Raw genomic sequence first — 25,808 nt, 5'->3', positions numbered from 1 at the left:
TAATATATATAGATCTATGCACTAACTATTGATTTATCTGCTAATATATATAGATCTATGCACTAACTATTGATTTAACTGCTAATATATATATAGATATATTCACTAACTATTGATTTAACTGCTAATACATATAGATCTATTCACTAACTATTGATTTAACTGCTAATATATATAGATCTATGCACTAACTATTGATTTAACTGCTAATATATATATATAGATCTATTCACTAACTATTGATTTACCTGCTAATATATATATAGATCTATTCACTAACTATTGATTTAACTGCTAATATATATAGATCTATGCACTAACTATTGATTTATCTGCTAATATATATAGATCTATGCACTAACTATTGATTTAACTGCTAATATATATATAGATCTATTCACTAACTATTGATTTAACTGCTAATACATATAGATCTATTCACTAACTATTGATTTAACTGCTAATATATATATAGATCTATTCACTAACTATTGATTTAACTGCTAATATATATAGATCTATGCACTAACTATTGATTTATCTGCTAATATATATAGATCTATGCACTAACTATTGATTTAACTGCTAATATATATATATAGATCTATTCACTAACTATTGATTTAACTGCTAATACATATAGATCTATTCACTAACTATTGATTTAACTGCTAATATATATATAGATCTATGCACTAACTATTGATTTAACTGCTAATATATATATAGATCTATGCACTAACTATTGATTTAACTGCTAATATATATATATAGATCTATGCACTAACTATTGATTTCACTGCTAATATATATATATAGATCTATTCACTAACTATTGATTTAACTGCTAATATATATATATATAGATCTATGCAGTAACTATTGATTTAACTGCTAATATATATATATAGATCTATGCAGTAACTATTGATTTAACTGCTAATATATATATAGATCTATTCACTAACTATTGATTTAACTGCTAATATATATATAGATCTATGCACTAACTATTGATTTAACTGCTAATATATATAGATCTATTCACTAACTATTGATTTAACTGCTAATATATATATATAGATCTATTCACTAACTATTGATTTAACTGCTAATATATATATAGATCTATGCACTAACTATTGATTTAACTGCTAATACATATAGATCTATTCACTAACTATTGATTTAACTGCTAATATATATAGATCTATTCACTAACTATTGATTTAACTGCTAATATATATAGATCTATTCACTAACTATTGATTTAACTGCTAATACATATAGATCTATGCACTAACTATTGATTTATCTGCTAATATATAGATCTATGCACTAACTATTAATTTATCTGCTAATATAAATATGTATCTATGGAGACCAAGGGATGCTGTCATATAAACATGTATCTATGGAGACCAAGCGATGCTGTCATGATGCTGTGCTATTGACCAATAGAGTGCAGTACTGTGTACATGGTGTTGAATACCAGAGCCAATATAGGTCTTTTATTGGGTTGTATGTTTTACCAAGATCTCACTTGAGCTGATCGGAGAATTGTTCAACGAAACTAAAAATCAGTGCAGTGTTATCAATATTTCTTGTGTCCTTTCTCAGGTTACATACCTGTGACTAAATGAAATTGACAGCACAGTTGAAACAATGGTGAAGAGTTGGAGAGGAGTAGAACTTTATCTAATTGGAAAACAAATTTTAGTCACTACTATTTCACATTTGTCTTTTGTACATAATTATTAATATACTTTCTCTTATCATAACCAGAGATGAACTGAAAATGCCCCCATTCAGAGATATATAATTATTGCAAAAGTTCATCACATATGCAAATTAGCAATTAATTGACTAGATCTCATCATATCTTTGCTTGGTCAATATCTTTAGCAAGTTTTCATCAAATTTCTTGGTATAGGCAAAGGTTGCTGTCACTTTTTTTCTGATGCATCCCTGGGACGCGTTCCTGCCAAAATTAGCATAAAAATCCCATTACGATGCATCTTTTCCTAATTTGCATACACACTACATGTATTTCAGATGTACACAGCATACCGCATACACGTACATAGTTTGCACTTTCAAAATGTCACAAGAAAACATTTATATACACAATACTCTATACAGTGGTTTAATTTCATCTTCCTAGACTTTCAATTTTCTATGGTAATCACTCTCTAGAAATATGTGCTCCGAGAACGAACTCTGGATGAATCTCTGTTAGGGCGGTTCTCAGAACCTGACCATACAAAGTACATAAAACTATACTATGATACAATACTGTAATTTACAAACTAAGTTCCATGACATGAACAACAGCGTGAACTTTCAACTTGACAGAGACACAGTTGTAAAAGCATTTGATACAAATTTTGTGTCGCTGAGAACTGTTAACTCAGAGTCGGTATACACCAAGATATTTGTTTATTCTTGAACGATGCCATGTCTTAACATAAGGTGTGAACGATGCCATGTCTTAACATAAGGTGTGAACGATGCCATGTCTTAACATAAGGTGTGAACGATGCCATGTCTTAACATAAGGTGTGAACAATGCCATGTCTTAACATAAGGTGTGAACGATGTCATGTCTTAACATAAGGTGTGAACAATGCCATGTCTTAACATAAGGTGTGAACGATGCCATGTCTTAACATAAGGTGTGAACGATGCCATGTCTTAACATAAGGTGTGAACAATGCCATGTCTTAACATAAGGTGTGAACGATGCCATGTCTTAACATAAGGTGTGAACGATGTCATGTCTTAACATAAGGTGTGAACGATGTCATGTCTTAACATAAGGTGTGAACAATGCCATGTCTTAACATAAGGTGTGAACGATGCCATGTCTTAACATAAGGTGTGAACGATGCCATGTCTTAACATAAGGTGTGAACGATGCCATGTCTTAACATAAGGTGTGAACGATGCCATGTCTTAACATAAGGTGTGAACGATGTCATGTCTTAACATAAGGTGTGAACAATGCCATGTCTTAACATAAGGTGTGAACGATGCCATGTCTTAACATAAGGTGTGAACGATGCCATGTCTTAACATAAGGTGTGAACGATGCCATGTCTTAACATAAGGTGTGAACGATGCCATGTCTTAACATAAGGTGTGAACGATGTTTACCTCAGATGAACAGCATGGTGTAGTGAATGGTCAATTCACATAATGCATTCGATCCCATAACGAAACTCAAAAAGAAAAAGTTTCAGTTTTAGTGAGAAAGAAATGGTGACGTGGCAGTATGAATTTATCTAAGTGAAGTTTTCAGTAAAGAATATCCACCGATGTTGTCTATTTGATCATCGCTTTGCCCATACGACCTCTGTTATAGGCCCTATTTGCCAAAGTTCATTAATTAAGCAAATGAGTAATTAACTTACAGCACTAAATTTATTAAGAACTATTATATCTCTGTATGATCAATATCTGTTGCAAGTTCAATCAAATTTGATAGAGGCATTCTGGATGCATAACCTGAGTTACAAACATTCATTAATTATGCAAATTTGTAATGTGATTGGCTACCCGTCAACTATCATCTGTAATGTAATTGCCTAAATGTCAAATATCATCTGTAATGGGATTGGCTACCTATCAAATATCATCTGTAATATAATTGGCTAATCTATAATGATACCTCTAAGGCTAACACGTTAATCTTACTACAGGGAAATCTTCATGCTTTCAAGTGAGGATGCAGTGAGGTTTGACAGTAACTCACACACAAACACTGCACCACTAAAACCATGCCTTTGACAATCTAAAATTTATAAATATTTCTCAACAATTAAAATGATTTTAATATCTCAACAAGTAACATTGTCTTGTTACTAGACTGAACTAGTTTATATATGTATGGAATCTATACTAATTTATTTGACACTAGTACATGTAGCTACCATGCTGGGTAGACACCATGTACATCCAGTCTTTGTGTTGCCCTCTGGCATACTTTATGTGAACCTTTCATTCAAGTAAATTCAGTGAATGTAGAGAGTGCATTCCAATCTACTGGTGACATACATTAACTTTGTCCTACATGCATACACACAGAATGACTGACTGCAGACTTCTCTACCCATTATAAGTATGCATGCATGCACACACACACACATACATATATACACACAAACACACCCACCCACACACACACATACACACATACACATACACATACACACATACACATACACACACAAATACACACACACATACACATACATACACACATACACACACAAATACACACACACACACACACACACACACACACACACACACACACACACACACACACACACACACACACACACTTTCTGACTGACTGACTGACTGACTGACTGACTGACTGACTACTATATTATACCATGGAGAAAAGTTACAATGAAATTCAAATGAGCAGCATGAAACTTGCAAGGAATACACACAACAGTGATTTCTAAGATAAACTCAATTGATAAGATCCTTGTATATAAACAATTACACTCTTTGGAAAGTTCAATTCACACAACCAATACCAAGTGTGGTATCTGGTGAAAACAGGAGGTCCTGAATTGGTGTTGTCCTTACACTGACACTTACATTTGAAAATAATAGACCAGTTATTACTTTGAAAAGGAATAGACCAGTTATTACTTAGAAAATAATAGACCAGTTATTACTTTGAAAATAACAGACCAGTTATTACTTTGAAAATAATAGACCAGTTATTACTTTGAAAATAATAGACCAGTTATTACTTTGAAAATAATAGACCAGTTATTACTTTGAAAATAATAGACCAGTTATTACTTTGAAAATAATAGACCAGTTATTACTTTGAAAATAATAGACCAGTTATTACTTTGAAAATAATAGACCAGTTATTACTTTGAAAATAATAGACCAGTTATTACTTTGAAAATAATAGACCAGTTATTACTTTGAAAATAATAGACCAGTTATTACTTTGAAAATAACAGACCAATTATTACTTTGAAAATAAGATGGTGAACAACCACTTTATGATTTCAAAAGGAACAGGACAATCTTTATATACGACAGAGTTGTGAGTAAGTCAAACTTTTTTGATTTCTTTTTTAATTAATTCTGAAATAGTGACTCTTCCTTATACATGATCAGCTAGACTCTGCCAAATCAAAACATCCCTGTATTCCATTTAACTGTCATATCATATTAAATAGCTACCAGACATCACCATGCACCTGTTAACAATTTGTAGGCTACAGGTCATAGGTCAATAGTCAGCTGTTTGCTACCATAGCAAAGCATAACATGAACTGTTCAGGAGCTCCTAGTACTAGCACCCAAGTGATCTAATACACTTTAAGAAATTGGAATGTGTCTATACATCAAGCATAGAGCTAGCCTTTGAATCTATGGATTCTGCAGACATGTCAGTACACCCTATATTTGACTCCAACCTCTATAGAAAACTATACCAACTAATTTATCATGTTGAAGTTAAAATGCGGCATTTTAATCACAATGACCAAATGAAAGCTTTATTGATGGTCACATGTCTATTTATAGTAGCCTTCATACTGATAGTAATTTAACTAAGGAACTCACAGTGACAGCTGTACAATTTTGTAATCAGTTCAATTCACATGTAACATCTTTAAACTTTTCCCTTATATTTACAGACAAAGCCAAAACCACCACAAGGATGGTATAATGGCTACTAACTTCCATGTTATAATCAAATTAGTAAACCATATAAATGGCCAATAGTCTAAGAGTGGTGTAAATGAAAATGTAGTATTCACAGCGAAGAAAGAAGTTGACCCTATCCATTATCTGCAACCTATTGATGAAAAGCTAAACACTGTACAAGTATCTTTAGGGCATGCTCAACCCTCTGGCTGTTCTAATTACTACCATCCCTCCCACTGAGAGTGCACTTTTCTATAGCATGGATCAATGGCTCTAATAGAGTGTGTATTATTGACAGCTGCTGGCTTTTCAGTAAAGATTAGATATCATTCAAAGGAAACTAATTAACACTTCATTAACTTTGAAATCTTGACAAATAAAACCATTAGGAAGTTTTGTACCCTGTGACATAATCTTGGCATTTCATATAATCTATAGATGTCTTTCTAGGGTCTGTGATAAACATACTAATTCTAGTTACCATACTAAGTCATATAAACCCATCAATTATATTTACCATACTAAGTCATATAAACCCATCAATTATATTTACCATACTAAGTCATAACCCCATCAATTCTAGTTACCATACTAAGTCATATAAACCAATCAATTACATTTACCATACTAAGTCATATAAACCCATCAATTGTATTTACATACTAAGTCTTATAAACTCATCAATTGCATTTACCACACTAAGTCACATAAACCCATCAATTACATTTACCATACTAAGTCATATAAACCCATCAATTACATTTACCATACTAAGTCATATAAACCCATCAATTACATTTACCATACTAAGTCATATAAACCCATCAATTACATTTACCATACTAAGTCATATAAACCCATCAATTACATTTACCATACTAAATCATATAAACCCATCAATTATATTTACCATACTAAGTCATATAAACAGATCAATTGTATATATCACATACTACACTTGTTCAGAACCTAACATTAGATCTGGTGAAACTCAAAGTATTTGGTAAATTGATACCTAATAGTGGATTCTTGACCAAAATAAAGACTTAGAATGTAGTCATAGCTGTCTTGCAAAGATTGAAAGATCGAAATTATTTTGTCAGGATGTCAGTTTAGTAACCAAGTATTTCACAACAAGTGACCTATCGGTCGGAACAGCTCCACTGTTTTTTTTGTTCTTTTTTTTTGTAATGTGTGTACAAGTAGTTCTGCTGTCCAGCTCTTTAACTATGCACTTTTATTTCAGCACAGTAAATAAAATGGTTAATGGTTTCATATGATGTCTCACACACTATAGAACACATTCCACACAGAAAGTTGGTAAAATATTGTACTTTTATAAAACCATTTCACAAAAATTCTATTTTACCCCTAATTTGCATATTAATGACCCAATCAACTTGTCCTGAAGAAACTTATATCTGCTCATTCCAAGACACCTACACAACAAATTTCAACTCAAGTGGCCTAGTAGTTTTGGAGGAGAAAATTTTTGAAGCATTTTTGCCAAAAATTCTATTTTTAGACCAAATTTGCATAAAAATGACCAAATCAACTAGTCTTGAACAAAATAACAACAGCTGACAATGGAGAATCAACCTTACCCTTAAGCTCTGCTCAGCTGTCACTGACAGTGGAGCTAAACATTTCATATTTACTGATTTCTCATAAGTTCACATTCTTTAGTAAGGAGTCTAGGTGTGGATAAAGCCAGGTAAACTAATCTAAAGATCTATTTAGAAGGTAGTGAAATAATTTCTATGAGTTTCAATCAATCTGTAAGATACTCAATGACTCAGGTATACAATATTTATTTGATTGCAATGAAAGACATCAAGACACAATTCTAGTACTCTTACTATTGTCCAGTATGCTAAGAAACTGTCAAAGCTGCCAAATTCTAAAGAAGTAGACTCCATGTTGCTTAGAAAGACTTGTTGTCGTCACCTATAGCGAGTGTGTGTTGACTTATCAACCCATTGAAATTCTTGACTATAGCTTGTAGTGTGTTTTTTGTTAACACTGGCACGAACATGTTATACTGCATTCTTTATTAGATGACTACATGTATCAAGCAGTGATAACAGATACCACTAATTACATCACAACACATGTAATAATCAAATTATTACATGTGTACACGTTGCTGTACAGTCAGAAATAAAACCGATATTTTCACTGTTCATTATGCAAATGAGATAAATTGAGATCAAATAGATCCTAAAGCAAAGCCAATCCCTGATGAAAATAAACAAATAAATTCATTTTGTTTTTAAACACAAATACATCTTTCAGGTCGATACACACTTTTAAAACAATTTTTTGTTGGTTCATAAAGTATTTCACTATTTTTCTTGACCATTGCAAGTTCTGAAGTATCAAATAACTACGCAAATCAGTCGCTTACCTAACAAATAACTACGCAAATCAGTCGCTTACCTAACAAATAACTATGCAAATTAGTCACTTACCTATCAAATAACTATGCAAATTAGTCACTTACCTATCAAATAACTATGCAAATTAGTCACTTACCTATCAATTAACTATGCACATTAATTGATTACCTATCAAATAACTATATAAATTAGTTTCACTGCAAACAAGTAAACAATACTTCAACTACTTTCCAAATATAAACATAATCAATCTTGATGTTTAGTAATGTATCAAAGGTATCTGGTATTTTAAACATTTGCACTGGATAAATTATACACTTTATGAAATATTTTAAAAGTAAGTTCATTACTGTAGGTCATTTAAACTGATATCAGACCAGGGAAAGCAAGATTTGCCAACTGTCGTCACACGCACACAGGTACACAGATTTGTGTCAGCTGCCTCCAAACTGGACATGAACGCCACCCACCACTATTGATAGTGATTAGAAAATGAAGGATACAATAATGAAACTATTAGTTCTGCTAGACAAGTAAGAGTACCTTCCAGTCAGTTTCCAATGGATTTGGTGAGTTAATTCAGAGAAATATGCCCGTTATTCTCTTGCAAACATCGATGAACTTACTTTTTAAAGCTTAAACAATAAATTTGCATGTTGGGTGACCTAAATCACTACACAGTGATATTCGTCCTTTTCTGAATTATTATGTTTGGTGTACAAGTAATAATAACAGAACCCCACGGCCTCACAATGGTAGGGCATGCAATGGGTGGTAGGGCATACAGACATTATTTTCACTCATGAAAATACGGCGGCATAATAAACCAAATCACTCGTGAAAATAACTTCTGCATGCCCTACCACCCATTGCATGCCCTACCACCCATTGCATGCCCTACCATCCATTGCATGCCCTACCATCCATTGCATGCCCTACCATCCATTGCATGCCCTACCATCCATTGCATGCCCTACCATGCTACCTGTACGCCAGTATGTAGAGTCAGATTAGCCTAGTTCCTAGTCTAACGAAGCTAAACGGATCTGAAAAGTGTCTTGAGTGTCTAACACACAGAATGGATTCATTAATTTGCATACAGACAATGTGTATCTGTCAAAGGTGAAACCACTGAGTAAGTGCGTGAGGTAAATAAAGAGAGAGTTTACTTACAGGTTTACAATGAATGGATGTTGGACCTGTTGTAGGATGGCTTTTTCACTTTGTACATGTTCTATTTGTTTTAACCTGATAACATCACTAATATTCATTAGTTTTAATGCTTGATACTCTTTAGTCACTTTGTCCTTGACAAGAACAACTCTCCCAAATGTACCAGTTCCTAAAAAAAAAGGATAATATGGTATTTTAGGTGAAAGGGAAAGTCATATGGTACATAGTTACAGCACATATAATAGTCTTACAGGTTATAATTAGATATTATTCCCCAATATTTTTCTTCATTCGGCCAAGGAATATATGAGAGACCGCCGGTGGTGGTGGGTGGTGGTGGGTGGTGGTGGTGGTGGTTGTGTGTGTGTGTGTGTGTGTGTGTGTGTGTGTGGGGGGGGGGGGGGTGATGGTGGTGGTGGTGGTGGTGGTGGTGGTGGTGGTGGTGGTGGTGGTGGTAGTGGTGGTGGTGGGGGGGGGGCCTTGTCTACAAGTCTCTAGACGAGTAGTGACAAACCACTGGGTCAAGACTATTCAATGAAGTAAAATATTGGGAAATAATATTATAATTATCCCTCCTGAAGCATAATTCATGAAAAATCAGGAAAAGTAATGTGACAATTTGGAATATTTTAACTCATATTTCATATGTTGTGATGTAGCACCACAGAACCAGTGATGTAGACACAGGTTGTCATGCATATAGAATGACCAGGGTACATGTATACATATAATCCATATTTTCTGTTCAAAGACAATATTTTAGCTTCTGCATGGTATAATACTCCATATTGAAATGTTTGTCATCAAATGAGAAGTCCATCCAACCATGTTTATACAATCATGTACCTCTTAATCATATTTCTTGGTGAATTTAATTAATGTGTATAACTTGAATCTACATGGTACTATATCGCCATCTCGTGGCAACATGGCTAGAGATTTTAGTTGACAGCAAGTGAACAAGACTAGAGATTTTAGTTGACAGCAAGTGAACAAGACTAGAGATTATAGTTGACAGCAAGTGAACAAGACTAGAGATTATAGTTGACAGCAAGTGAACAAGACTAGAGATTTTAGTTGACAGCAAGTGAACAAGACTAGAGATTATAGTTGACAGCAAGTGAACAAGACTAGAGATTTTAGTTGACAGCAAGTGAACAAGACTAGAGATTATAGTTGACAGCAAGTGAAGAAGACTAGAGATTTTAGTTGACAGCTTTTGCAAATGTTTTCATTTGTATGAAATTGATTAAAAACTGTTTTCACGAAAGTAAATAAAAAAATTGCAGGTCTTAATTGATATGAACTGAATGGTGCCATCACTAGGATCTATAATCAGTTCTGTTGTGGTGGTACGACTTACCAATGCTATTTTTTAATCAGTTCTGTTGTGGTGGTACGACTTACCAATGCTATTTTTTAATCAGTTCTGTTGTGGTGGTACGACTTACCAATGCTATTTTTTAATCAGTTCTGTTGTGGTGGTACGACTTACCAATGCTATTTTTTAATCAGTTCTGTTGTGGTGGTACGACTTACCAATGCTATTTTTTAATCAGTTCTGTTGTGGTGGTACGACTTACCAATGCTATTTTTTAATCAGTTCTGTTGTGGTGGTACGACTTACCAATGCTATTTTTTAATCAGTTCTGTTGTGGTGGTACGACTTACCAATGCTATTTTTTAATCAGTTCTGTTGTGGTGGTACGACTTACCAATGCTATTTTTTAATCAGTTCTGTTGTGGTGGTACGACTTACCAATGCTATTTTTTAATCAGTTCTGTTGTGGTGGTACGACTTACCAATGCTATTTTTTAATCAGTTCTGTTGTGGTGGTACGACTTACCAATGCTATTTTTTAATCAGTTCTGTTGTGGTGGTACGACTTACCAATGCTATTTTTTAATCAGTTCTGTTGTGGTGGTACGACTTACCAATGCTATTTTTTAATCAGTTCTGTTGTGGTGGTACGACTTACCAATGCTATTTTTTAATCAGTTCTGTTGTGGTGGTACGACTTACCAATGCTATTTTTTAATCAGTTCTGTTGTGGTGGTACGACTTACCAATGCTATTTTTTAATCAGTTCTGTTGTGGTGGTACGACTTACCAATGCTATTTTTTAATCAGTTCTGTTGTGGTGGTACGACTTACCAATGCTATTTTTTAATCAGTTCTGTTGTGGTGGTACGACTTACCAATGCTATTTTTTAATCAGTTCTGTTGTGGTGGTACGACTTACCAATGCTATTTTTTAATCAGTTACATGTATGTTACGGTGTCACGACTTACCAGTGCTATTTTTTATTTTTGTCATTTATTCAGGCAAGCTCTATTGATGAAGTGACTCACTTTCTGATAATGATTGATACTTGTAGTTAGTGCACACATACATTGTATGTAGTATTTTTGCATGGTGGCATGTTTACCAACATTGAATGACTGAGAAACCATAGGGTTCTAGGACACACTGACTGGTTAATACATTTAACTACACACACTAGTCAGATATGAGCATAAATAGCACCAACACAAGAACTTTACACAAATCACACATTACATGTATGGATATGAAAGACTTTAGTGGAGTCACAGAGCTAGTAGACTAGATAGAAGTACATAACACACAGACGAGGCATTATTGTAGAAGTGATACTTAACAATGTATATGTTCCACGTCACATGACATGCAGTCATGCCTATAATGCCATTCAATACAAATGACTGTACCTTACCAGTATCACTGACCCTTGTAAATACCTTCTCACAGCAACTACACATCACTGATCTGGCTACTAAAACGCTCAAAGAAAATCGTAAAATTTGGCAATAAAATAAAGCAGGAGAGATATCCAAGGTGAAAGATATGTGATTGTGTTCAGTTATTGTCAATGACTAATGTTAAGATTCAAGCACTGCATCAAGTCTTGATTTGTAATTTGACATTTAGTTTTAAGTCTTTATTTTAGCTATCTCCCTAATACTTGTAATAACCCAAAACCTGTTTTATCATATACCTATAATCACGTCCCTATGTATTGCTATGGAGAAATTGTGAGCTCTACTCTGTCAGTAATTTACCGTACCACAGACTGACCCAAATACGGTCAGTTGCCAGAATTTTGGACTACCTTCTTTAATGTTGCTATGCGTGTTGTCAAACTTATTGGCATCCTGTATTAAAGTGTATGCTATTAAAGGTGGAAGCCAACAATATTCAACATTGGCACCAGGAAATTCCCCCTAAAATCTTAAACAGTATTCTACATGTATTTAGTGATGGTAAAGATTGAAGCTTTGGATTTGATCAATGATGTACAAATAGTGAAGCCGACAATAGACTCCATATGATTGTGAACAGCTGTAACTTATATCTGTTGCATAGTCAAATTATCATAAATTTTATTAAATGCCAAACCTTGTTGAGAGTAATTTCCATTTTTTTGTGCATTTGTATATTTCATACAACTGAAATGATATGTATTGTATATCTGTACATACATGCAAGGAGATTGAGATATGTATTGTATATCTGTACATACATGCAAGGAGATTGAGATATATATTGTATATCTGTACATAGGTACAAGGAGATCGAGATATGTATTGTATATCTGTACATACATGCAAGGAGATTGAGATATATATTGTATATCTGTACATACATGCAAGGAGATTGAGATATATATTGTATATCTGTACATACATGCAAGGAGATTGAGATATGTATTGTATATCTGTACATACGTGCAAGGAGATTGAGATATGTATTGTATATCTGTACATACGTGCAAGGAGATTGAGATATATATTGTATATCTGTACATACACGCAAGGAGATTGAGATATATATTGTATATCTGTACATACATGCAAGGAGATTGAGATATGTATTGTATATCTGTACATACATGCAAGGAGATTGAGATATGTATTGTATATCTGTACATACGTACAAGGAGATTGAGATATATATTGTATATCTGTACATACATGCAAGGAGATTGAGATATGTATTGTATATCTGTACATACGTACAAGGAGATTGAGATATGTATTGTATATCTGTACATACATGCAAGGAGATTGAGATATGTATTGTATATCTGTACATACGTACAAGGAGATTGAGATATGTATTGTATATCTGTACATACATGCAAGGAGATTGAGATATGTATTGTATATCTGTACATACATGCAAGGAGATTGAGATATGTATTGTATATCTGTACATACGTACAAGGAGATTGAGATATGTATTGTATATCTGTACATATATGCAAGGAGATTGAGATATGTATTGTATATCTGTACATACGTACATGCAAGGAGATTGAGATATGTATTGTATATCTGTACATACGTACAAGGAGATTGAGATATGTATTGTATATCTGTACATACGTACAAGGAGATTGAGATATGTATTGTATATCTGTACATACATGCAAGGAGATTGAGATATGTATTGTATATCTGTACATACATGCAAGGAGATTGAGATATGTATTGTATATCTGTACATACATGCAAGGAGATTGAGATATGTATTGTATATCTGTACATACATGCAAGGAGATTGAGATATGTATTGTATATCTGTACATACATGCAAGGAGATTGAGATATGTATTGTATATCTGTACATACATGCAAGGAGATTGAGATATGTATTGTATATCTGTACATACATGCAAGGAGATTGAGATATGTATTGTATATCTGTACATACATGCAAGGAGATTGAGATATGTATTGTATATCTGTACATACATGCAAGGAGATTGAGATATGTATTGTATATCTGTACATACATGCAAGGAGATTGAGATATGTATTGTATATCTGTACATACATGCAAGGAGATTGAGATATGTATTGTATATCTGTACATACATGCAAGGAGATTGAGATATGTATTGTATATCTGTACATACATGCAAGGAGATTGAGATATGTATTGTATATCTGTACATACATGCAAGGAGATTGAGATATGTATTGTATATCTGTACATACATGCAAGGAGATTGAGATATGTATTGTATATCTGTACATACATGCAAGGAGATTGAGATATGTATTGTATATCTGTACATACATGCAAGGAGATTGAGATATGTATTGTATATCTGTACATACATGCAAGGAGATTGAGATATGTATTGTATATCTGTACATACATGCAAGGAGATTGAGATATGTATTGTATATCTGTACATACATGCAAGGAGATTGAGATATGTATTGTATATCTGTACATACATGCAAGGAGATTGAGATATGTATTGTATATCTGTACATACATGCAAGGAGATTGAGATATGTATTGTATATCTGTACATACATGCAAGGAGATTGAGATATGTATTGTATATCTGTACATACATGCAAGGAGATTGAGATATGTATTGTATATCTGTACATACATGCAAGGAGATTGAGATATGTATTGTATATCTGTACATACATGCAAGGAGATTGAGATATGTATTGTATATCTGTACATACATGCAAGGAGATTGAGATATGTATTGTATATCTGTACATACATGCAAGGAGATTGAGATATGTATTGTATATCTGTACATACATGCAAGGAGATTGAGATATGTATTGTATATCTGTACATACATACAAGGAGATTGAGATATGTATTGTATATCTGTACATACATGCAAGGAGATTGAGATATGTATTGTATATCTGTACATAGGTACAAGGAGATTGAGATATGTATTGTATATCTGTACATACATGCAAGGAGATTGAGATATGTATTGTATATCTGTACATACGTACAAGGAGATTGAGATATGTATTGTATATCTGTACATACATACAAGGAGATTGAGATATGTATTGTATATCTGTACATACATGCAAGGAGATTGAGATATGTATTGTATATCTGTACATACATACAAGGAGATTGAGATATGTATTGTATATCTGTACATACGTACAAGGAGATTGAGATATGTATTGTATATCTGTACATACGTGCAAGGAGATTGAGATATGTATTGTATATCTGTACATACGTACAAGGAGATTGAGATATATATTGTATATCTGTACATACGTACAAGGAGCTTGAGATATGTATTGTATATCTGTACATACGTACAAGGAGATTGAGATATGTATTGTATATCTGTACATACGTACAAGGAGATTGAGATATGTATTGTATATCTGTACATACATGCAAGGAGATTGAGATATATATTGTATATCTGTACATATGTACAAGGAGATTGAGATATATATTGTATATCTGTACATACGTACAAGGAGATTGAGATATGTATTGTATATCTGTACATACATGCAAGGAGATTGAGATATATATTGTATATCTGTACATATGTACAAGGAGATTGAGATATATATTGTATATCTGTACATACGTACAAGGAGATTGAGATATATATTGTATATCTGTACATACGTACAAGGAGATTGAGATATGTATTGTATATCTGTACATACATACAAGGAGATTGAGATATATATTGTATATCTGTACATAGGTACAAGGAGATTGAGATATGTATTGTATATCTGTACATACGTACAAGGAGATTGAGATATGTATTGTATATCTGTACATACGTACAAGGAGATTGAGATATGTATTGTATATTTGTACATACATGCAAGGAGATTGAGATATGTATTGTATATCTGTACATAGGTACAAGGAGATTGAGATATGTATTGTATATCTGTACATACATACAAGGAGATTGAGATATGTATTGTATATCTGTACATACATACAAGGAGATTGAGATATATATCTGTACATACCTACAAGGAGATTGAGATATGTATTGTATATCTGTACATACATACATGGAGATTGAGATATGTATTGTATATCTGTACATACAAGTACAAGGAGATTGAGATATATATTGTATATCTGTACATACATGCAAGGAGATTGAGATATGTATTGTATATCTGTACATACATGCAAGGAGATTGAGATATGTATTGTATATCTGTACATACAAGTACAAGGAGATTGAGATATATATTGTATATCTGTACATACCTACAAGGAGATTGAGATATGTATTGTATATCTGTACATACATGCAAGGAGATTGAGATATGTATTGTATATCTGTACATACAAGTACAAGGAGATTGAGATATATATTGTATATCTGTACATACGTACAAGGAGATTGAGATATATATTGTATATCTGTACATACATACAAGGAGATTGAGATATGTATTGTATATCTGTACATAGGTACAAGGAGATTGAGATATATATTGTATATCTGTACATACATACAAGGAGATTGAGATATGTATTGTATATCTGTACATACATGCAAGGAGATTGAGATATGTATTGTATATCTGTACATACATGCAAGGAGATTGAGATATGTATTGTATATCTGTACATACATGCAAGGAGATTGAGATATGTATTGTATATCTGTACATACATGCAAGGAGATTGAGATATGTATTGTATATCTGTACATACATGCAAGGAGATTGAGATATGTATTGTATATCTGTACATACATGCAAGGAGATTGAGATATGTATTGTATATCTGTACATACATGCAAGGAGATTGAGATATGTATTGTATATCTGTACATACATGCAAGGAGATTGAGATATGTATTGTATATCTGTACATACATGCAAGGAGATTGAGATATGTATTGTATATCTGTACATACATACAAGGAGATTGAGATATGTATTGTATATCTGTACATACATGCAAGGAGATTGAGATATGTATTGTATATCTGTACATACATACAAGGAGATTGAGATATGTATTGTATATCTGTACATACATGCAAGGAGATTGAGATATGTATTGTATATCTGTACATACATACAAGGAGATTGAGATATATATTGTATATCTGTACATACATGCAAGGAGATTGAGATATGTATTGTATATCTGTACATACGTACAAGGAGATTGAGATATGTATTGTATATCTGTACATACGTACAAGGAGATTGAGATATGTATTGTATATCTGTACATACGTGCAAGGAGATTGAGATATGTATTGTATATCTGTACATACGTACAAGGAGATTGAGATATATATTGTATATCTGTACATACGTACAAGGAGATTGAGATATGTATTGTATATCTGTACATACGTACAAGGAGATTGAGATATGTATTGTATATCTGTACATACGTACAAGGAGATTGAGATATGTATTGTATATCTGTACATACATGCAAGGAGATTGAGATATATATTGTATATCTGTACATATGTACAAGGAGATTGAGATATATATTGTATATCTGTACATACGTACAAAGAGATTGAGATATGTATTGTATATCTGTACATACATGCAAGGAGATTGAGATATGTATTGTATATCTGTACATACATGCAAGGAGATTGAGATATATATTGTATATCTGTACATATGTACAAGGAGATTGAGATATATATTGTATATCTGTACATACGTACAAGGAGATTGAGATATATATTGTTTATCTGTACATACATGCAAGGAGATTGAGATATATATTGTATATCTGTACATACGTACAAGGAGATTGAGATATGTATTGTATATCTGTACATACATACAAGGAGATTGAGATATATATTGTATATCTGTACATAGGTACAAGGAGATTGAGATATGTATTGTATATCTGTACATACATGCAAGGAGATTGAGATATATATTGTATATCTGTACATACGTACAAGGAGATTGAGATATGTATTGTATATCTGTACATACGTACAAGGAGATTGAGATATGTATTGTATATCTGTACATACATGCAAGGAGATTGAGATATGTATTGTATATCTGTACATAGGTACAAGGAGATTGAGATATGTATTGTATATCTGTACATACGTACAAGGAGATTGAGATATGTATTGTATATCTGTACATACATACAAGGAGATTGAGATATATATCTGTACATACCTACAAGGAGATTGAGATATGTATTGTATATCTGTACATACAAGTACAAGGAGATTGAGATATGTATTGTATATCTGTACATACGTACAAGGAGATTGAGATATATATCTGTACATACCTACAAGGAGATTGAGATATGTATTGTATATCTGTACATACATGCAAGAAGATTGAGATATGTATTGTATATCTGTACATACAAGTACAAGGAGATTGAGATATATATTGTATATCTGTACATACAAGTACAAGGAGATTGAGATATGTATTGTATATCTGTACATACATGCAAGGAGATTGAGATATGTATTGTATATCTGTACATAGGTACAAGGAGATTGAGATATATATTGTATATCTGTACATACAAGTACAAGGAGATTGAGATATGTATTGTATATCTGTACATACATACAAGGAGATTGAGATATATATTGTATATCTGTACATACGTACAAGGAGATTGAGATATATATTGTATATCTGTACATACATACAAGGAGATTGAGATATGTATTGTATATCTGTACATAGGTACAAGGAGATTGAGATATATATTGTATATCTGTACATACATACAAGGAGATTGAGATATGTATTGTATATCTGTACATATGTACAAGGAGATTGAGATATATAAAAATACTGAAATCACTCCATTAAGTCATGTACATGTGATGAGGTCTTGGCATACCTCCAGATTTACATCCAACAACGATTTATTTTCAGTATAATGTCTTTAAAAATGTCCAAATTATTGATTGCAAATATATTTTAACATTCAAGAGGTATATGATAAAACTTTTACGGCCAGATATGAGTTTTGTGGACCTCGGCCATATGACTTATTACAGACTCTCCTACAGTCGAGCTCACATTTGAAGTTCGGCCACACAATCTCAGTCCACAAAACCCATAAAGATTAATAATATTATAACCCAATCCCCAAAATAGAAAGAATTGACAATACTGTAACCATTGAACTCTACTCAGCTGCAGTGTCATTGACAGACAAGCTATATTGCATCATGGTATTCCTACTATTCCTGCTTGATTTCAACTTAGGCCAAATAAAAAAAGTTGTTTGGTTCCAGTTACCTGACCCCACCTAGTTTTTCTGCTGACCCTAAACTTCTTTTACATATTTGAGAAAAAAATAATAAAATCACAAAAATCATGAAGTCTCACAAGAAATAGTGGATATAGAAACTGATATCAACTTAAAAAGACTATATAAAACTATTCTTCCAATCTGTAATGGTTGTACATCTTATCAGAAGAAACCAATAAACAGAGACCATTTGGAAAACCTGAACTAGACACTCACGTGTGAAAAAAAATTAAAAATAAAATAAAAAATCTACCTACCCCACCTATTCTAAAATTGAATGTAATCAGAACCACACAATTTATTTGTTTACACCTTTGAATAAGTTGGAATTTTTTTTTTATTGCACACACACATCCATGATAATCCAGTCACATAAACACACAACACAATCTATAATATTTGTTCAATTTTGCTAAAATGCAAAGTTTGGCCAAACATTCTCAGACATATTACTATGCTAATGACGTCCTGAATGTGACACTGCAGCTCGCTGCCCTCACTTCTGTTTGACTTGAGTGAGATTATATCAATATAGGAAAACTGGCAGAGTGACCTCAAAGCATCTACAAGCTGCACTCAACTACCAGTTGGCATACCTACAATGTTGTCTCAGTGATATGTAAGATCTAGTAATTGCAATTGGTAAATATTTGAAACAGCAATAAAGTTAGATAGTGAAGTGTAGAGGTGAAGTGACAAATGTTCATGATAACCCTGGGAAGATCACAGTATGTACGCATTTACAGTCAGACATGGTGAAGCCATCTAAACCTCACCATATAAACTCCTGAAAACAACAAAAGTAAAATACTTATTCAGTAAACTTACTCTTACAAACAATTTCAGCCTGTCTGCCGTAACTACTCTCTACTTTATTCAAGGATTCCCTAGGGTATCAATTTACCAAATATACAAAACATAAATATACATGTACTTTACATCATGCTATCTTTCCCTACTACTTACAACTATCCATATACTATAACTTTCACACCATTTCAACATAAGTTTAAGTGTGTCATCAGGATTTATAGCCACACAGCTGTAGCTTTCTGGTTACCTTATAGAATACAAGTATGGCAAAGGTTAAATCTAAAGTGCAATAGATAAATAACACAGTTTGTACAAGTGTGATGTTAACACCGGACATCTTATTGTGATGGTTTGGTAACCTTGGTAACAGAATTGGGGAACCAGATCAAACTGTCATTTATAGTTCTAATACACTGTCCTATATATTCTGCAAATGCACACTCCAAACAAATCTCTATCCCACTCTACATCTAGCTGCTGTGGTTATAATTTATTTCAAACCCTATAAAGACTGCATTTTTTTTTTGCCAGCACATAGATTTTCAGTAAAAAATAACACCCAGACCTTTGCTAATAAGTACTAAGAAACAGAAATAAATTTTGAATCATTAAATTTAACCTACGTCTTGTCTATCTGTCATAACTATGACTACTTGACCACAGTGCAAATGGATAGTCAGCTGGTCAATGTGTACATGTCTAGTTATTCATTCTGTGGCTCCAGTAACTGTTAGACAAGAAATTACAGAATGTACGTTGAATTTAGTGATTTAAAATACATTTCTACATTTATCAATGACTTGTACAAGGATCTTGACAGTGTTTTAAATGTTTTTAATATCAAGATTTCCTTTAACGGAAGGCAACACAGTGGAGACTAGTTGGACAGAGAGATGTCACAGTTCTCTTAACGGAAGGCAACACAGTGGAGACTAGTTGGACAGAGAGATGTCACAGTTCTCTTAATGGAAGACAACACAGTGGAGACTAGTTGGACAGAGAGATGTCGCAGTTCTCTTAATGGAAGGCAACACAGTGGAGACTAGTTGGACAGAGAGATGTCACAGTTCTCTTAATGGAAGGCAACACAGTGGAGACTAGTTGGACAGAGAGATGTCACAGTTCTCTTAATGGAAGACAACACAGTGGAGACTAGTTGGACAGAGAGATGTCGCAGTTCTCTTAACGGAAGGCAACACAGTGGAGACTAGTTGGACAGAGAGATGTCGCAGTTCTCTTAATGGAAGACAACACAGTGGAGACTAGTTGGACAGAGAGATGTCGCAGTTCTCTTAATGGAAGACAACACAGTGGAGATTAGTTGGACAGAGAGATGTCGCAGTTCTCTTAACGGAAGGCAACATAGTGGAGACTAGTTGGACAGAGAGATGTCGCAGTTCTCTTAACGGAAGGCAACATAGTGGAGACTAGTTGGACAGAGAGATGTCGCAGTTCTCTTAATGGAAGACAACACAGTGGAGACTAGTTGGACAGAGAGATGTCGCAGTTCTCTTAACGGAAGGCAACACAGTGGAGACTAGTTGGACAGAGAGATGTCGCAGTTCTCTTAACGGAAGGCAACATAGTGGAGACTAGTTGGACAGAGAGATGTCACAGTTCTCTTAATGGAAGGCAACACAGTGGAGACTAGTTGGACAGAGAGATGTCGCAGTTCTCTTAGCAGTTCTCTTAACGTATATTTCCACAGCTAGAAGTATCGCATAATATTGTTTAGTGGTAATTTAGTGTACCTGAGTGGGCTTCAAGAAGTCTGAATTGAATTAAAGAGAACCATAAAAATACTACCAGTATAAAGTAAAACAACATGTAGTAATTGTGTATAGAAAGTCTGGTATATTATACCTAGATTGTACCATGCTGACCTGACAATAACAATGAAAGCAAGGCTGTACTTAATGTAAACAATATAAATTCCATACAGACTGTAATTACAACATAAACACAGACTTCAGCAACTCAATACTATTTCAACTTAAGTCCTGTATTTGAAGTGTATTTAATACTAGGTAGATGTTTTAATTGGCTTTAGGTCATGACTTTTTCATAGCAATCGTTTTTGTAGAATGGCACTCAAAGTGAAGGGATAAAGACAGTTGACAGAATGGCACTCAAAGTGAAGGGGTAAAGACAGTTGACAGAATAGCACTCAAATTGAAGGGGTAATTTCATTTTGTAAAACTAGAAGGACATCTAAAGTGGATTGGGGTGGTCCTTTTTTGAAAACACTAACCTATAAACTTTAAATTACTAGAATGCCACTCCAGGAAATAAAGGTACATGTTTTTTCATAAACTTTAATAGTTCTGGAGAGTCATTCAATGGATTTCATGTTAAATACATCTCACTAAATTGTCAAGAAACATCACATTAAAACTCATTTTCACCTCTTGTTTTTTTCAGTGTTGCACTCATAGGTCTTAGCAAACATGAAGATTTATTAGATGAACACTGAATATTTGTGATTATTTATCTGAAGGAATCATGGATATACAATGTGCATCTCATGTAATAGTAAGATAGAGAGATCAAGACACCTGACATTAAGCTCTGTCAATGTCTGACCCAGAATGTAACATTACAAGTTGTTGATAATACATGTACATGTACCTTTGTTTATCATGTTTAAAGTGGCCATATTATTCATAAAATAACTTTACTGTGTTTTCCTACTTCAAAAAACAATGTGAAACACCACATATCAAGTTCATGTTTGTTCCATAATAAAATGTGTAAAAAGTGTTGTTATGTACAATAACAAACTTTTCAGACGCCTAGCTTTTTGTAGGCTAAAACAGCAATATTTATCATGGCATCAGACAGTTTCATGGTCTTGTGTTGCAGTCTCTCATCAGACAGTTTCATGGTCTTGTGTTGCAGTCTCTCATCAGACAGTTTCATGGTCTTGTGTTGCAGTCTCTCACCAGACAGTTTCATGGTCTTGTGTTGCAGTCTCTCACCAGACAGTTTCATGGTCTTGTGTTGCAGTCTCTCACCAGACAGTTTCATGGTCTTGTGTTGCAGTCTCTCACCAGACAGTTTCATGGTCTGATAATAGTCTGAATGGGTAACCCAATGAACAAAACTCCTTAGTACAAATTTAATTGACCTTGGAGATAAAACAGTCAATGTACAATTGCAGTGTTTGTTTTATTGTATACTATTAGTAGTTACCTGATGTACTGACATTTCATCAAATCCATTGTATTCCCTTCCACTGACAATACTAATTCTCATAAACATTTATCACATATTTAGTTCTATACCATTGCTCCCTGGGGTGCAATATGTGTTCATATGAAAGATGACTGTGTCAGTTTTTAAGTGTTGAAGTATATTACACTAAGTGGAGTAGGCTAAAGTTTCCATGGTGAAATAATAAGGGTGGTGATAAGGGTGGTGAAATGACATGTTTTAAATAGCCATAAAGTTTCCACTAGTTTTAATTAGTTGCTTTGACTTTATACACACAACAAAAAAGATGTAAGAATTGATAGTTGAGAATCAACAGAGTCAATTGTAAACATTTATGTTACTTTATAAATTGTAATAAAATTATCATTAATCCATGCTACCCTCTCAGTACAATGTCAAATATGGATCTTTTTATCCTGTCTGTCTGTCTGTCTGTCTCTCTCTGTCTGTCTGTCTGTGTGCCTGCCTGTCTGTATGTCTTTGACATTAAATGGCATGGAATGGAACTAAATAGATGGATGGATGGGTGGATGAATGGATGGATGGATGGATGGATAGGCACAGACAGACAGACAGACAGACAGACAGACAGACAGACAGACAGACAGACAGACAGACAGACAGACAGACAGACAGACAGACAGAAAATCAGATAGTGTGTGTGTGTGTGTGTGTATGTATGTATGTGTACATGTATATGTGTTTGTGTGTGTGTGTGTGTGTGTGTGTGTGTGTGTGTGTGTGTGTGTGTGTGTGTGTGGAGGAAAGGGGAACAGAGAGTAAAGGAAAGAAGAAGAGAGAAAGGGGAGAAAGAGACTGAGACAGACATACACACAGATGGGTAAATAAATAGAGATAACCACAAGACATGGCCATCACATTGTCACTAACTGTAACATGGACATCACATTGTCACTAATTGTAACATGGCCATCACATTGTCACTAACTGTAACATGGCCATCACATTGTCACTAATTGTAACATGGCCATCACATTGTCACTAATTGTAACATGGCCATCACATTGTCACTAATTGTAACATGGCCATCACATTGTCAGTAACTGTAACATGGCCATCACATTGTCACTAATTGTAACATGGCCATCACATTGTCACTAATTGTAACATGGCCATCACATTGTCACTAATTGTAACATGGCCATCACATTGTCACTAACTGTAACATGGCCATCACATTGTCACTAATTGTAACATGGCCATCACATTGTCAGTAATTGTAACATGGCCATCACATTGTCACTAATTGTAACATGGCCATCACATTGTCACTAATTGTAACATGGCCATCACATTGTCAGTAATTGTAACATGGCCATCACATTGTCAGTAATTGTAACATGGCCATCACATTGTCACTAATTGTAACATGGCCATCACATTGTCACTGATTGTAACATGGCCATCACATTGTCAGTAATTGTAACATGGCCATCACATTGTCACTAATTGTAACATGGCCATCACATTGTCACTAATTGTAACATGGCCATCACATTGTCACTAACTGTAACATGGCCATCACATTGTCACTAATTGTAACATGGCCATCACATTGTCACTAATTATAGCATGGCCATCACATTGTCAGTAATTGTAACATGGCCATCACATTGTCACTAATTGTAACATGGCCATCACATTGTCACTGATTGTAACATGGCCATAACATTGTCAGTAATTGTAACATGGCCATCACATTGTCACTAATTGTAACATGGCCATCACATTGTCAGTAATTGTAACATGGCCATCACATTGTCACTAATTGTAACATGGCCATCACATTGTCACTAATTGTAACATGGCCATCACATTGTCACTAATTGTAACATGGCCATCACATTGTCAGTAATTGTAACATGGCCATCACATTGTCACTAATTGTAACATGGCCATCACATTGTCACTAATTGTAACATGGCCATCACATTGTCAGTAACTGTAACATGGCCATCACATTGTCACTAATTGTAACATGGCCATCACATTGTCACTAATTGTAACATGGCCATCACATTGTCAGTAATTGTAACATGGCCAACACATTGTCAGTAATTGTAACATGGCCATCACATTGTCACTAACTGTAACATGGCCATCACATTGTCACTAATTGTAACATGGCCATCACATTGTCACTAATTGTAACATGGCCATCACATTGTCACTAATTGTAACATGGCCATCACATTGTCACTAACTGTAACATGGCCATCACATTGTCAGTAACTGTAACATGGCCATCACATTGTCACTAATTGTAACATGGCCATCACATTGTCACTAATTGTAACATGGCCATCACATTGTCACTAATTGTAACATGGCCATCACATTGTCACTAATTCTAACATGGCCATCACATTGTCACTAATTGTAACATGGCCATCACATT

At 33.8% G+C, this 25,808-nt stretch overlaps 1 protein-coding gene across 2 annotated transcripts in view; it reads right to left on the bottom strand.

The window, feature by feature from the left end:
- LOC144441920 (cAMP-dependent protein kinase catalytic subunit PRKX-like) overlaps positions 1–25,808 on the bottom strand; it is a 156,980-nt gene that overhangs the window by 122,931 nt on the left and 8,241 nt on the right. For both annotated transcript variants that reach the window (XR_013481588.1, XM_078131186.1), the window contains exon 2: positions 9,261–9,429. Coding sequence is in view for 1 of the 2 variants with exons in the window: in XM_078131186.1 (XP_077987312.1) it covers positions 9,261–9,429 (169 nt within the window). In the remaining variant the exon portion in view is untranslated. The remainder of the gene's footprint in view (positions 1–9,260; positions 9,430–25,808) is intronic.

The sequence above is a fragment of the Glandiceps talaboti genome, chromosome 11 (genome assembly GCF_964340395.1).
Source record: "Glandiceps talaboti chromosome 11, keGlaTala1.1, whole genome shotgun sequence".
NCBI lineage: Eukaryota > Metazoa > Hemichordata > Enteropneusta > Spengelidae > Glandiceps > Glandiceps talaboti.
The sequence above is the reverse complement of the archived record's forward strand: the minus strand, read 5'-3'. Positions and strand labels throughout refer to the sequence as shown.